The sequence below is a fragment of the Lepisosteus platostomus genome, chromosome 19 (genome assembly GCF_059453375.1).
Source record: "Lepisosteus platostomus isolate fLepPlt1 chromosome 19, fLepPlt1.hap1, whole genome shotgun sequence".
NCBI lineage: Eukaryota > Metazoa > Chordata > Actinopteri > Semionotiformes > Lepisosteidae > Lepisosteus > Lepisosteus platostomus.
The window spans coordinates 18,389,676-18,405,770 of record NC_142629.1 but is presented as its reverse complement, the minus strand read 5'-3'; the positions used below and the strand labels follow the sequence as shown (position 1 = coordinate 18,405,770).

Here is a 16,095-nt window from a genome sequence, read left to right as displayed (position 1 = left end):
AGTACATGAGTACATTTCACTGACAGTTAAAAATGTTTCATAAGTCTAGCTGCTGAAAACAGAAACTTTTATTCGACTGATACTATATTGTTAACACACAGAAGCTAAAGTAAAATGATCCCTATGCAAAAAGAATCAAAAAAGTACAGTGAGATCTGTATTTTAGAAATACAGTTGGTGCATCCACATTTATTTGGAAGGGAATCCAAAGATTCTTAATGTTTTGGTGTTTTGGGCTGGAAATTGCAGAAAAAAAAGTCAATAAACAGAAATTTGAAATGACTCATTTATTTTGAGGGCACAAGCATTTTGAAATTCTTATCACATATGCTTGTGTCAGTAAGGGCGAAGTTTAATTTAAAAAAGCAAATACCAAAATGCCACAGTAAATTTAGCTTTAAGTAATATGCTTGTACATTTTTTTTCTTTTTTACAGTTATCTGAAGAAAAATGAAATGAAACAGTCATTTTCTAATCAATTGTTATATCACAGCAAAGTTAATTCTCACATAGAATGACTAGCAAGAGCTTGAGAGAAGTAGACAACCAGATGGATTAATAAAGGATGATTATTTTATTTCAAAATAATTTTAGTTTGCCACTGTTTTTTTCCCTAGTTTTGTTTTACCTAAGATGTGTATCACCCCAAAAAATTCAGGTATTTTACTTTCACTTTGCATAAATTCCAAAATTCATGAAAGGTAAATATCAGTCCAAAGGAAAATGATTGTTTAAATCCATTTGTGCGTTTTTGTAAGGACAGATATCGTTCAAAATGTTTACCTTTTGTTTATTCCCATCTGAGTGTTGACATTTGATGCAGCAAGCGAATGAAGACCCTGAGAAAACAAACACAGATTTGTTTTAGAGCTTGATTGTTTTTGGACTGGTCGTGTTACTTGATTATGCAGCTACTGTTGCTCAAGCAGTGTGATTATCAGTTGATCCTCTATTACATTTCATTAATGCTGTCAATTTATTCATACATTATAGAACAAATAACTCACGAACTGCATACCATCATGGGCCTAAATTAAACTCCTCTCGCGATAAAGGCCTTTTATTAACTAGATTGCTGTGGAAAATAATCTAGGTGAGGTCATTTGGGGAAAATAAATGGTAGCCCCAGCCAATTTCCACGTGGAACATGGGCTCGTTATTCATCTTTAAAATGAGCGAGATGGGAACGGATGTAAAAAGATGCCATTCTTTAATTCAGATAAAAATTGCTTTTGTCATTTTAATTTAAAGTAACACAATGTTCCTTTAAAAATTATGTCTTGGATCTGACCAAGTGTACATATCTTAATGCTTTTATTTTAATGATCACAAGCCATAAGAACTTTGTCACAGGAGAAGTACATACTGTATAAGGTCCTGGAGTGACAGGACATGGAAGAAAAGGTTAACTACTGTATCTCATGGCTTAAGATAAGATCGCTTTATTGGCCATATACAATTTCTTGCATTAGGAATTTGTCTTTTCGCACACCCCAGCTTGCTCTCCATGAGACACAGACAGGGAGAGAAGCTTGGGGTCAGAGCGCAGGGTCAGCCATTTATACGGAATCCCTGGGAGCAGTAGGAGTTCACCTTGAAAATAAAATTTACTCCGATTTATTGCATTTTAAAAAAATGCAATACATTTGCTTATCCATTTCTTTCAATATACAATTTTTTCGATAAAGTCAACAGAAAAAGGGTGATTTTAATATAATTGCACCTAATGCGTCTAAGTAGTAGAATTTCTCCCTTTGAAATTCTGTTTTTTAAAAAACAGTGTGCAATGCCCCTTTCATGACTCAAACAGGAGCATCGGCTTGGCTTGCTCCTGTGTGAATTATCTTAGAAAGGATAAATCACAATATACTATACATATGTAGATGGTTGAAAATGATGGGTCATGTCATGCACAGAGACGTTTTTGAGGAATTAAATAAGGTAATAGCACACTTTATCGCAAAATTGTGTTCCAAATAAAAAATGTTTTACCTCTAAATTGGGAACATAGAATACTAGCTGCAAATACCATTTAATCAGTAAGTTTTGCCCTTTTGGTATCCAGGTCAATGTTTGCTTAGTCCGACAATGACCTGCTCTCCATGATGTGTTTAATGTGGCCATTCTAGTCTTCTCACTGTGTAATGGTCTTATATTCTAATGTATTAATTTCTTTCACTGGCTCTTCTTGATGTTATGATCATACATCTCTTTGTGCGTCTTTGGGTTGCCTGTGTTTCTGTATCATTAAATGTGTGACCTGTGGGTCACATTCATATGCTAATATAGGCAGCACACTGATCAAAGATCCCTTAGAGTCATATTTAATCTTTCAAAAGCACATTTACAATGCTTTTAGCTCAGACATGTAAAATTCTGTCAATGACATTAAGTGACCTAAATAAATATTATTGTTGACCTCTCCTATCTTGATGTCATTTACTGTACTTTCATTTCTTTGGGAAGAGCAGGTTTGTTAAACATCGCTTTTGTGCAAGTTCATATTTAGGTCTGCTTATTGAGTTTGCCTATATCTTCAGATTTGTTATTGTTGTTCTGAATTTGGTGCAAATATAATTCTCAAGAACTTCTCCCTCTTTGTAGTTGGTGCATTTTTACGAAAATGTAGTGCTGATAAGGTCGGTGTTTTCAGTTCCTTGTTTTTTAAAGGTTTCCATAAAAACTCAAATTTGGAATAAAACACATTCTCATAAACAATAAATACTGTGGATAATACTAACTCAGCCTCTGGAAGACTGAATTATTTGTCCTAAACACATATGGTTGAATCGACTTCTGAATATCGCTTTTTAAATACAATCTGCCCAAAGAACATGGTGCCAGATATGGTCAGCAATTTTCAGCATTTAATTTAGTCAATTTGGCAAGTTTTTGCTGCAAGTTTGTTAAATCAAATCATTTTTTAAATAATTTGGATGCCAGACCATTGTAGGACACACAGAATCCCACACAAGTGCACAAGGACAATTAAGAGACACTAATTAACCTAACTCAGCATGCCTGTGGAATGGGGGTACATACAGTACTGTAGCATGTGGAGAAAACATATGGAAAACATATGGGAACATGAGGGGAATTTGACAACTCCACACAGAAGTCACCCCAGTCCAGAGAAAAACCAGAACACAAGATCCGTGAGATGATCTTTCACAAGGTCTGACTAATCTCAATTGGCATGTGCTACACTGAAAAATGAATGGTTATTTGATTAATAAAAAAGACATTTCCATTAAAGCAGAACCAAATAAATATGGGCAGTTTCATAGACTGGAAACCTGAACAACTGCAGGACCCAGTTAAATTTAGAGTTTTACTCTATATCAGTAACACAAAAAGTTTTGGTACTTTCTGTTGTACAAAAGTAACAAAATAACAAGTAACATAGTAGTTCAGGTGGGTAGCTGCGTCAGCATGCGTAGGCTGCAAAGAAACAAGTAATAGGTTTATTCCACGCTGAAAAAAGAAGAAAGAAAACACAACGTTTCGGCCGTGGAGCCTTCTTCAGGTGTCAAAGTACATACCTGTAGTTCAACAAGTTAAAAAGTAACATAGTTCAAGTAGGGAGCTGCATCACCATGTGTAGGCTGCAAAGGAACAGGTAAAATTTAATTCCAGGCTGAAAGGAAAATAAAAGTGTCATACCTGAAGATGGCTCCATTGCCGAAATTTTGTGTCTCTTAATCTTTATACAATAAACTTTTACCTGATCCTTAACAAGTAACATATCCTTTTATTTACATGAGAAATGGGTACAGTATACAGTATTTAAAAAGAGTTTTATAAAGTATAAAGAAAAGGCTTTGTTAATTACGATACCATTAATAAAAAATTTAGTCTTGGATGTGTGGGCAGCTCCACTGATCTTTTCACAGTTTCTAAACAGACGTAGCCACATATCTTGTCTCGGATAAAGCTAAGAAAGGATTTTTTTAACCATGTATTATTTTCTGTTTCTGAATTTCACTCGATGATATGCAAGAAGTGAGACAAAGGTAGGAGTGGAGCTTCCGATCTGCAGATCAGCTTGGCTGTACCGTAAGTTAGGTATTTATATGTGTCACGGGTTAAGGGCTACCCAGTTTATTTTGCCCACCAGTGTCCATGTAATAATTGAAGTATGAAAACATATCTAATTCCATTAAGAAGAAATAAGGGTCGTACATCACAGCTCCCACCTACTCAACCAGCATCACTGACAAGGAAAGCTCTGCAAGTTTGCCAGGGAATTGATGCCAGAGCCCTGTCCACTGCAACACCCTGCTGTTCACACAGCCAAGTGTGAGAGCGAGAGGCTGTAATTGTATGTTTTTAATAGCACACTATACTTTCAGGTATATTACATGGCTGGATGAGACATTACCCCCGTCTCTTAAGAAAAGGTGGAACAAGAAGGGGAACAGGAGTTATTGCTCTCTGTTTTCGAGGGGACCAGCTTCAATAGCCATTAAATGCGCAAGGGTCATTGCACAATAGGAGAGTTTCGCATGGCTCATATCACCAGCATCAATATTCTTCCCTCCCAGTACCGCTTCCGTGTGATTACCGTGTGCCATGTTGGATCATTACATGCATTTCTGGGAAATTACAGTAATTTAACCTTTGCGGCTTATGAGCTGCTGATGCCGATGTAGTCAGCTGCAATGAAGCTGTCAAGAATTAATGCGCGAAACAACAAAAGCAAGGCACACATGCCATACTGTACATACAGTATATACATCCTCCACAGTTTTTAGAGGCTGGACTGCAATGTGTAAAGAACAGAGCATTGCAGTCTTAATGTCCAATTTTTAAGTTCCTCTTCTTCTTTTTTGGTAGGGCTAGTAATTGAGGACAACGGAAAAATTGCTGGTTCAAAGGTGGTTCAAAGCAATCTTTCTAAGACTGATACTTTGGATGTACAGGTAGCTGTAAAATAATTTCCATTGGAAAACCACACCTTTCAAAAATAGCAAGTCATTCCTTGTTTTTCCTTAGAATATCTTGATCATCACAGCTGATTATCAGCTGATTATCACTATACTACATTTTTCATAAAGCAGAGCAGATGAAATAATAAAAGCCAGCAGACATGCCCATTGTTTGGAGAACGATGTTTTGGTGCAGAGGTGATATTAAATCAAAATGTGTTTCCAAATGCTAATAAAACAGGGCCATGTGTTCATAATGAAAACCTAAACAATGAAAATATGCAAATAGGTAGAAATGACAAGAAATGTAGGTAAAAAATACCCAAGAAATCTGTGAGTAAGGTATTATCCAAATCCATCATTTTAAATCTGGATGGATTCTGAGATATCACTTCTTCAGGATGTTAGTCTGAATAAAATTATAACAAGTACAGTAGGGCTCTGCCTGGGGAATTTAATTTTCTTTCAATACAGAGCTCATTACTTGCTTGTCACTGCTAGTGACATCATCCATAAAGACTTTCATAATAAACTCCACAGGAGTTTCACAGCATTGAATAACTTACAACAACTCACCACAAACACTAATCAGCACACTCCTTTTAAAACATCAGTCAGACTCAAGAGTCAAGTTCTCTGTCTCATTTCTTACCCTGATCACAGAGTAAAAGAGAGCTTTGTGATGTCATCTGACTGGGGCAGAAAAAGAGTTCAATCCATTTACACTGAGTTGCTGTACTTAACTCAGATCATTACCCCTCTACGAACATTATTGCAATTAAAAACTGTTTTTAATTATTTGAGAATAGCCTCAACTATATCCGAGTAAAAATTAAATATTGTTAACATTCACCAAACATCTGCAAACGTTTTTGTTGTCAGCATCACCGACACACGCCATGGTCATAGTCATCCTTCTTTGGTCAAAAATCCTCTTTTGGGGATTCCATAATTAAAACAGATATTTACTATTTGGCATTTCATTTAGGTTTTTTTTCACTGTGTATAGGATGAGCTGCATTCAATTGGATTTTTTTTAATTAAATATAAAATGTTCAAGTTTGAAAACATATTTTCACAGTCAGAAACAAAGCAGGTGGGGGTAGGGAGATGGACAATGTAGTACACTCACAAAGAATGTTTTCTTATTAATCTATTCTTTATTAACATTAACTTATTGTGGTTCAAGGCACTATGTTTAAGCTTCAAATGCAATTAAATAAAACTTAAATCTAATGTTTTCTCTAGAGCTCTTAACCTGAAATAATCATATGCAGCACTTAAGATGCATTGGTAATGAAAATGAGAGAACAGACTAAAACAATACTTTTTTTTTACCCTGAAGTCAGGTTTGTGTCAAAGGTGTTTACAACAAAGTGCCTTTCTTTTCAGTTACTTTTTTAATAGACTCTTCTGTGCTGCTGTATTTAAAAGCAGGAGTTGAGGCAAAATATCAAAAGCGATATTTGCTAGCAGCTGCATTTTGCTTAGCTAAGTGCTAGGGCTATTCTGTTAATTTGTCTTTTGCTTACATTCTCATTATGAGGCGGCTGACAAAATTGCCGTCTCTTTTAATTGTTGCTCCAAGCTACCTACTTATAATGAGGGAAACTTCGCTTCTGTTTCTCAGAAAACTTTCAAAGAATAACACAGACTTCATGAATAATTTATATCTTTTATTCATGCAGTAGGTTTCAGACGTGAAACAATGTCTTCATAGCCTGCCAGTGAAGATTACCACAAGTCATGTGGGTCTCTGTGTGTTTGGCAACAAAACGCATCCACTTTTCCCAGAAAGTCACCTGGTTGTTATTAATTTGCACCACACTGTGTAACAGACTTCCAGCATCAATTATTGAGTGCACTGACTGGGTTACAGGGCAAAAGCAGAGGCCAGATGGTAAGAGACATGAGTGCAGTTTACCAGTTGTGTTGTCAGACTGAGTTCTTTTGCCAGAGTCTAACAAACGACATTATACCAAGTCTTTTTCTTAACACTGTGTTGGGAAACCAAGAGTTTTGAGTTGTACCAGTGAATTCACCTTGTACAGTAACTCCATGGTGCACTGCACAGATATAAAAAATAGACGTCAGCTGAGTTAGTCATTGCTAACTTGCTGTGATACAAATGTGCTTTAAGTGGATGGAGTGTATATGGATCCCACTTTCTCCTGACTATGAATCTAACTGTGAAGCTGAAATTGCCTCTCATATGGTGATGGTGTCTGCTATGGCATAGAGAATTGGTACAATTTATGTGTCTCTGACAGTCTCAGACTACTTACTATATTAATACAGTCTGTAAGTTTGCTAAAGTGGATTTTAAAAAAGAGTCTTAATCCTTGTAGGTCTTTTCTTGTTCAGAAAACATCTGTTTGCCTTAAAATTGTAATTAAAGAATCACCAACAAAGAGACGTATCTTCTGTACTGCACATACAGATCAAGTTATACATATTGCATGCAGGGTGGTGTGATGGCACACTGGCTAGCACTACTGTCTGGCAGTGCTGGGGCCCTGGGTTCAATTCCTGGGGTGTGTAGAGAAAGCACCTGTATCTTATCCCTGTGTTCTTGTGGGTTTCCTCTGGGTGCTCCAGTTCCCTCCCACAGTCCAAAGACATACTGGGAGGTTAATTGGTCTCTGGGAAAACTGGCCCTAGTGCGTGTGCACAGCACTGAACTGGCGTCCTGTCCAGAGGGTATCCTGCCTTGCGCCCATTGCTTGCTGGGATAGACTCTAGCTCCTCTGTGGCCCTGTATTGGATAAAGTGGTTAGAAACCGGATAGAAGGATATTGTACTCACTTGTGTACACAGACATTTCCAGTGACACACTTCTGTATATTTCAGATAATGTAGATTTTGTCGGATGTTTTTTTTTCTCCCATCTAATTGAATTAGTATGGGATACAAAAGTCTGTGTTAATCAACTCAGTTTGATAGTCTCCAGGCTAATGGTGTGAAAACAAGACCATTCTGCGTTCTCTAACCTGTCAGGTGCTAATTGACCAATGAAATCTTTTAATAGGAGAAGGCCACAGGGAGTTTTCTGATGGGTTATGAGATTAAATGATATAAGAACTTACTGTATAACCATGTTACATTGAAGAAGATCCTTATACGTACCGTAAAAAACTAGCCAGATTTAGCTGCTGACTTGCTGTTTGTGTGTTTTTCCAGCCTTTTTATTGCTTATTAGGGTTCTTAAATTGAATTATATTTCTGCTCAACTATACCATTTAAGTTGATAATGTTATTAATGAATAAGGCTTATTATATTATTCAAAGAAAGTCGTAGAGCTGGGTATTGGAACAATCTGCGATGCTGGAAGTTGTAAACCCTCAAACTCCCAGTTCAGAGACCTATCCAATTACCACTGGTGCACTATGGAGTACAGAGTACAGTGTCCAATACAGTACATACAATTCCATTAGCAGAGAATATATTCCTGTAAATTAAAACTTCAAGGTAGATTTTTAATATATACAGTATACAGTATAATGTATTAACGACCTAGAATATTAAAAACTGTAAATTACAAAATACAAAAGTGAGAAATAGTCAAAATATACAAGACATAAAATTATGGCCAGAGTTTGTTTGTTTTGAATTTAATTAAACTGATTATCATACTAATCCTCAACAGGTTGTTTCCATTTCAAATGTTATTTTAAACTGAGAGTAACAGACGACATTATACCAAGATATCCTATCTAATAATATTATATCCTAATATCCTAAAACTACAATGCTATTAATAAATGTTTGATTGCTATTAATGTTTGTTTTGTATGGTGTACGTTTCATCTTTCCCCGGATGAGGAAAGTAATTCTCTGTCTTTTCCTGTTTTGCAGGATCGCATTTGAAGCCCATAAATGAATGTGGGGCAGAGGGAAAAAGAAAGAGACAGAAATACAGGGCTGATCAGAAATGTTGACCACAAGGGAAATAAGCACAAACCAGACTAAAGCAGTGATATATTGAAACTCAGACATCGCTTTCCAATACAGCCGCCCGGCCCAGCAAAGCTTACTCTGCAGGCTGGATGCAGCCGCCTTCTTTAATACAGCTGGGGTACGTCTTGACAAGATCTTCCCGCTGCTGCCATTTCCATTTTACCGGCTGACTTGTCAGTACGTTTATTAATCTTTGCCTACATTGAACCGAGCGAGGTTGTCTTTGCTCAGTCAGAGACTTCAGATCATTTATCTTGCCTTTTTGAGTCTCAAGAAAAATAACACTGACCGGATAGCTGTCTGCAGTTGTCGTGGCTGCTGGAGCAGGACAAATGGCTTGCTATGGAGGCATAGTGATGACTACTTTATACTGGTGGGCGGCACTGTTCTCTTTCACGCAGATAGCCGGGGTCAGGGGAGACTGCTGGCTTATTGAGGGAGAAAAGGGCTTTGTATGGCTGGCGATCTGCAGCCAAAACCAGCCACCTTATGAGGCCATCCCGCAGCACATCAACAGCACCATCGTGGACCTCCGTCTGAATGAGAACAAGATCAAGAGCATCCACTACTCCTCCCTCAGTCGCTTTGGCAACCTGACCTACCTAAACCTGACTAAGAATGAGATTACTTATATAGAAGATGGGGCCTTCTCTGCCCAGTTTAACCTCCAAGTCCTGCAATTGGGATTCAACAGGCTGAGGAACTTGACAGAGGGAATCCTCAGGGGTTTGGGCAAACTGCAGTACCTCTACCTCCAAGCCAACCTGATTGAGACGGTGACCTCCAATGCCTTCTGGGAGTGTCCCAATATTGAGAACATCGATCTGTCCATGAACCGTATTCAGCTGCTTGACGGCGGGACGTTCGCAAGCCTGAGCAAGCTGACTACGTGTGAGTTGTACACCAACCCCTTTCGCTGCTCCTGTGACCTACTGGGCTTCCTCAAGTGGCTTGCCAACTTCCCCAACAGGACCAGCGAGCGCATGCTGTGTGATTCCCCGCCGGACTACTCCGGCTACAGCCTTCTCAGCCAGAATCCCAGTCAGCCCAGTTATCGCAACGCTCTGCAGAAACTTACCACCTTATGCTCCGAGGACTATGAGCAATCCAACTACAACCCACCCCCTTACATTGTCACCTCCATTCCTCCTTCACCGACCCCTTGTGAGGTTGAGGACTGCGGTTCTGGAGCTGAAACCATGGCAATAATTACAGTTACCCCAACTCACAGTGACCCCAGTATGAAACCCCATATAGAACTTAAGCATGTAACCCACACCAGCGCTAGCCTTACGGTCCGGATCCCGCACCCCTTCAAGAAGATGTACATCCTTGTGCTCTACAACAACAGCTTCTTCACCGATATTCAGAATCTCCGAAATCAGAAGGAGGATATCGAGCTGACGGGGCTAAAAGCCCACACCAGCTATACGTACTGCGTGGCTTCCATACGCTATTCCTTGCGCTTCAACCACACCTGTCTGACGATCAACACAGGCCCCAAGAACGGGAAGGACCACGTGCCCAACTCTTCCACTGCCACCCATTACATCATGACCATCTTAGGCTGCCTCTTTGGGATGGTCATTGTCCTGGGGTTCGTGTATTACTGCCTGCGGAAGAAACGGCAGCAAGATGAGAAGCACAAGAAATCCGGCAGCATCAAGAAAAACATCATCGAACTGAAATACGGAGCTGAACTCGAGAGCGGGACGATCTCCCAGCTCACCCAAAAGCAGATGATGGCTGGAGAGAACATAGCCCGCATGCCGTACCTGCCTTCCACAGGTGAAATGGAGCAGTACAAGCTTCAGGATATTATTGAAACCCCCAAAACAGCGAAAGGGAATTATATTGAGGTGCGGACTGGGGAGCAGCCCGATCGCCGGGAGTGTGATATATCTATCTCCGGGAACAACCAAGGCTCGGTGGCAGAAATCTCCACCATAGCTAAAGAAGTGGACAAAGTCAATCAGATCATCAACAACTGCATCGACGCTCTCAAATCCGATTCGACCTCCTTCCAGGGTGTCAAATCCGGAGCTGTGTCCACTGCAGAGCCCCAGCTCGTACTCATTTCGGAGCAGCCTCAGAGCAAGTCTGGCTTTCTGTCCCCCGTGTACAAAGACAGCTACCACCACCCTCTGCAGAGGCATCACAGCATGGAGGCGGCTCCGAAGCGCTCCAGCACGTCCTCCAGTGGCTCCATCCGAAGCCCGAGGTCCTTCCGCTCGGAGGGAGCCTACAAGTCGGAAGCCAAGTACATCGAGAAGACGTCGCCCACGGCCGACAGCATCCTGACAGTCACACCGGCAGCAGCCATCCTTAGAGCGGAGGCAGAGAAAATCAGGCAGTACAGCGAGCATCGGCACTCGTACCCCGGCTCCCACCAGGGCGAGCAGATCGAGGGGCACGGGAGCCGCAAACCGTCCATCCTGGAGCCGCTGACTCGCCCCCGGCCCAGAGACGTGACCTATTCCCAGCTGTCGCCCCAGTACCACAACCTCAGCTACTCCTCAAGTCCCGAGTACACCTGCAAACCAGCACACAGCATATGGGAGAGGTTTAAACTCCACCGCAAGCGCCACAAAGAGGAAGAGTACATGGCAGCTGGGCACGCGCTGCGGAAGAAAGTCCAGTTTGCCAAGGACGAGGACTTGCATGACATTTTAGACTACTGGAAAGGCGTGTCGGCCCAGCACAAATCCTGACTCCACTCAGACTTTTCTTTTCAGATCTGGACCAAAATGAAACAGAACAAGCTAGGAAAAAAAAACAAACCTTAAAGAGGTTTAAAAAGAGAAAATAAAATAGAGAAAAAATACTTCCGCAGCTATTTTTATTCGAAATGCGTTTCTGGACATGAAAAAGAAAGTCTCACGCTAGTGAGTATCTATGTACCAAAATAATGGGAAGGAAATAGAAAGAATAAACTTTACAACTTGACTTCACCATCATTTTTTTAAAGAAAAGACTTTTTCAAATAATAGCATTGGAATATTATCCTTTGGGTATCGCATGGCTGTGTCCCGTGACTGTGGATTAACTGTTGTGTACTTTGAGAGAAAAACAAACTAAAACGTCCGCTGAACACTGTATGCAAGACTCTGTGTATTTGTTTTTTTGTCAGAGAGCTACATCCACATGCACACATTTTTTTTCACTCCGTAGCTCAAAGTAATATCAGTGAGTCCTACATTCAAAGTAACTATGTACAGATAAATTTCTATATTTGCAACGTTTGCTGTAAGAAAAGAAAATGAGAAAAGAGAAAAACTACCTGTTTGTATCAGGTTTTAACCATGGATTTCAGAGACAATTTCTTCATTATTATTTTGTGTCTCAAATGAATGTCTCCTGTCCTGATGGATAACAATTGCACTGTTCAATGAAATGGTACATCCATTTAGAAATCACCCTGACTGTTGTTTTTCTCCTGTGTTGCATATCTTTTGCAGACGTCACGAGTCAAACTGCACAATACTAACAGTTGAGATTCATCGTTTCTGATTTAATTTTCCTACCAAAGTGCTGTGGTAGCAAGTCATTACATGCTCTGCTGATATCTGGGCCCCGAAATTAATCCTACAGACCTGAGGATGAATGTATTCTTTACATAATAAAAGTGTCTGGCAGCTTTTACTGTAAGCTGCAGTCTTGTTATTCACAAGCTTTTTCTTCAGGTTGTGTCAAACCACATGAAAAATGAACATATTACTAGTTTTTATTATTTTTTGTTTTACCTGGCAGGTTGCACAAGAATTTCCTGAAAAATAGAACATGTATATCTGATATTTACAGAACTGAAGGACATGGTTACTAATGTACCTGAATTCCAGTACTAAAATATGTTAAACACTGATCCATGCAGCTGTGTCATAATTACTCCCCTGCGGGAGACTTGTTAATGAACCCGCCACAAACGTGTAATGACCTCTCAACATTGAACACGCTACGGAAGCAGACAAGTAAAGCTGTTGGGTAAAAAATGTGTTCAGAGTGCATAGGTATGAGAACATTGAATGTAAAATGGAATTTTATCATTTCTATACATCACCAATATATGTATATGTGTATATATAGAGTATTATATAAAACTGGTAACATTAACAGGCCTTGTAGCTGGTAAACTATGAGTGTTTTATATTGTTTTAATGAAGAATTATTCTGCACCAACACTTTTAATCTCCACTGTGACAACAAAGCATGACTAAGCAGTCCAGTTGGAAGAACCCATTAAGGCACTATTAACATATTCAGCATTATTACCACTTATAAACATTACCCCTGAATTGAACTGTTATGAGAAATTCATGCATCATCCAATTATGTCTTCAAGGGGATTCTTGAAATAATTGAGTAGTCCAATTACACATTTAAAAAGCCTTAAAAATCTGGGAGGAAGCTTTTGAATTTTTTAACCATATTAGGATGTTTTGACATGTCTTCATCTGTTGTATTTTTTTTAAGTTATTCTATAGATGTTACCTGTTTACTTTATTATGGATATGTTTCAGAATGGCTTACATGTGTTTTTGTACTGCGGTACACATTGTAGCACTCCTGAGTCTCAGTGCAGTCATGTGGAAAACCACAGCAGGGAAGGAACACAGAGAGAAAAAAACGATGGGTTTAACCTGTAACACGGTGAGGCCAAGCATACAAAAGAAGCATTTTGATGGATTTCAAGGGCTATATGATCCATCAAAAATGAATAAGAGCACAATAATTTTTCAATTCTTTTTTTATTGTATTAAAAAGTTATCTTGTTCCAGACAGTACACAATTAAAGACAAGACATAAGCAATTAGCAACACCTTTCACTTATCTCATTGATTGTTTTGGATAAAATCTCTGATCTCCCAGATTACTCAAACAATCATTTTTATGAACCAGTCTGTAAAACACTAATAAACAATAGGGTTTGATCAGAATTCTTTTTGATCTTGACTGTTTATTTAACTTAAAGTGAAAGGATTTACCTAAATGCAAGAGTTTTGCAATGAGACAAGATATTTATTTTGCAACCCAATCAGACAAAATCATTAAGAGCATATCGAAGCAAATATGGAAATGCTTTCCAAACCAATCCAACCAAAATGAAGAAGATCAACTATCGACGTACATTTTCCAAGAATTAATTTGTCTCTCAGTAGTCTTTAAAACAAAGGTCAAAGAATACTTTTCAACTGCTTGCAAGACTGCCACATCATTGTAGATTAAATTGAAGATGGTTTTCATGAAGTGATCAAGAACATGCACTGGAAACAGGATCGTTAGTTTGCTGAATGGTTTTGAAACTGGTTACAGTAAATACTCAGTGCTTTCAGAATCTCACATTTTATAAGATGTACTTGGTTCAAATATTATTTTCCTTTTTCACACTTAAAAAAAAACTCTTTTCATTTACTCAAGCTAAGTGCTATAATTTTCTAGTTGTGTAGGAGTTTTTTAACACTATTAAAAAGTGATACTTGGCAAAAAAAAAAACATTTCAAATTATACCCTCGAATGTCTCAGAAGATACTGGGTTGAGTCTTACAAGAAAAATATTTTCCGTAGTCTTACTAAATTGTGTAATCGACAAGCTGTGAAAATAATCCTGATGTTACTTCACTTGAAATAAAAAAATGAGGTAATTTGATTTTATGATGTTTTAATATGGCATTAGACTTAGCTAGTCTGCAGAGAAAAGATTCTTAACTTATTAATATGTATTTTAACTGTTTTGTCCGTATTCTATTTTCATCGTATCTACAAGCTACAGACTGACGGTACTGAAAATATTTGTGATTACTAGCGATCTAATGCAATGATCTTTCTTTTCTAGAAATTGTATTGCACACTGCAGCTCCATGGTATTTGCTTAATATTACATACATAGCACATTCTAAAAAAAGCAGACAAGCTTAAGCATCGATGGAGAATTCTGTTTCATCTTGAATCAATCCCGAATTTAGTGATGTTTTAGAATACCAGAATTTTCTAAGGGCTCAGGATGTTTGCCTAAACAGTATAAGGACACCTTACCTGCATACAAAGTTGCTCTTGAATGAAATACGTAGGAGTGGACAGTTCTAGGCCACTATTGTTGAGGGTTGTTCCCAGGAGCCAGGTCCCTGCAATTTTATTAATTATGGAAAAGCACAAGAAATTAAAATCTTCTTCAATTTACCACGCGTGCTGGCGATTTACATATCCAAGCCAAATCAGCTGATCAGGCCAGACTCACCCTGTCTTCCATGGTGTTAAATGGATGAGAGTGAACGAAACTCTGAACCCCTGAACAAGATGCCAGTACATTGCTGGATCTCATTTGTACAAGCAAGTTGCTTCAGGTACCAAAGCCAGCTCACAGCAGGGACCGTAACCCACAATCCACCAGCTATGAGACCAGCTTTCGCACTGGTTAACTTGACCAGTAAGACATGCAAAATACTCCGGAACATGCTAGTGAAGAAAACTATAAGAAAATCATATACATCTAATATATCTTTTAGAGGTGTTTCATTGTCACAGTTAGATAACCCGTGTTAGGTTGGAGCATTTTAGCACTGTCTGTGAGATTAGATCAGTCTGGATATCTGTTATTACTAATAAGACGAAGAAGGTAAAGAAGAAAACTTTATTTTAGACACCAACTACAACAACAGCTATCATCAAATGGGGCTTAGAGGAAACAGTAATGGAGTTGCTTCTTTACAGCAGATGACCACTCACGTTTTGTGTACTGTATGTTACACTGGCAGGGGTGATTTTAACATCTAACGCCACTTGCTCATAAGTGTAAAAAATGCTTAACAGCAGAAAAGAGCAGATGTTAAGCAAGAATAGGTTATCAAAAGGGAATGTCCCAAAGGTGTCACTGCTAATCGACTTATTGGAAGTCTGGAGACATTATAAGGGACCTTAACTTAGTTAGGCTAACCTCTACATAATAAAATGAATTATTTTTTAAGTATATTTTTAGTAAGATGCAATAATAAGTTTACTTTGACAGTAGAGTTGCCCCATATAATGTTCTGTTTTTTTTTCTTTAACTGAAAAAGAAAGCTAAACGAATAATAAACATTTGAAACATAGTTGGAGAGGTATGGTGACACTGATGTCTCTTAACACTGGGTCCTGGGTTCAGTTCCAGGCTTGGGATGCGACATGTTCTTCCCAGATTCACATGGGTTTTTCACTGGGTGCTCCAGTTTCCTCCCA

The 16,095-nt window shown here is 38.7% G+C and overlaps 1 protein-coding gene across 3 annotated transcripts in view; it reads left to right on the top strand.

Moving 5' to 3' along the window:
• Positions 1–13,820, top strand: part of elfn1a (extracellular leucine-rich repeat and fibronectin type III domain containing 1a) — a 165,938-nt gene extending 152,118 nt beyond the window's left edge. For all 3 annotated transcript variants that reach the window (XM_088612414.1, XM_088612416.1, XM_088612415.1), the window contains exon 4: positions 8,785–13,820. In XM_088612414.1, coding sequence (XP_088468540.1) covers positions 9,219–11,597 — 2,379 coding nt within the window. In that variant the 5' untranslated portion in view covers positions 8,785–9,218 and the 3' untranslated portion in view covers positions 11,598–13,820. The remainder of the gene's footprint in view (positions 1–8,784) is intronic.
• Positions 13,821–16,095: the final 2,275 nt, after the last annotated feature.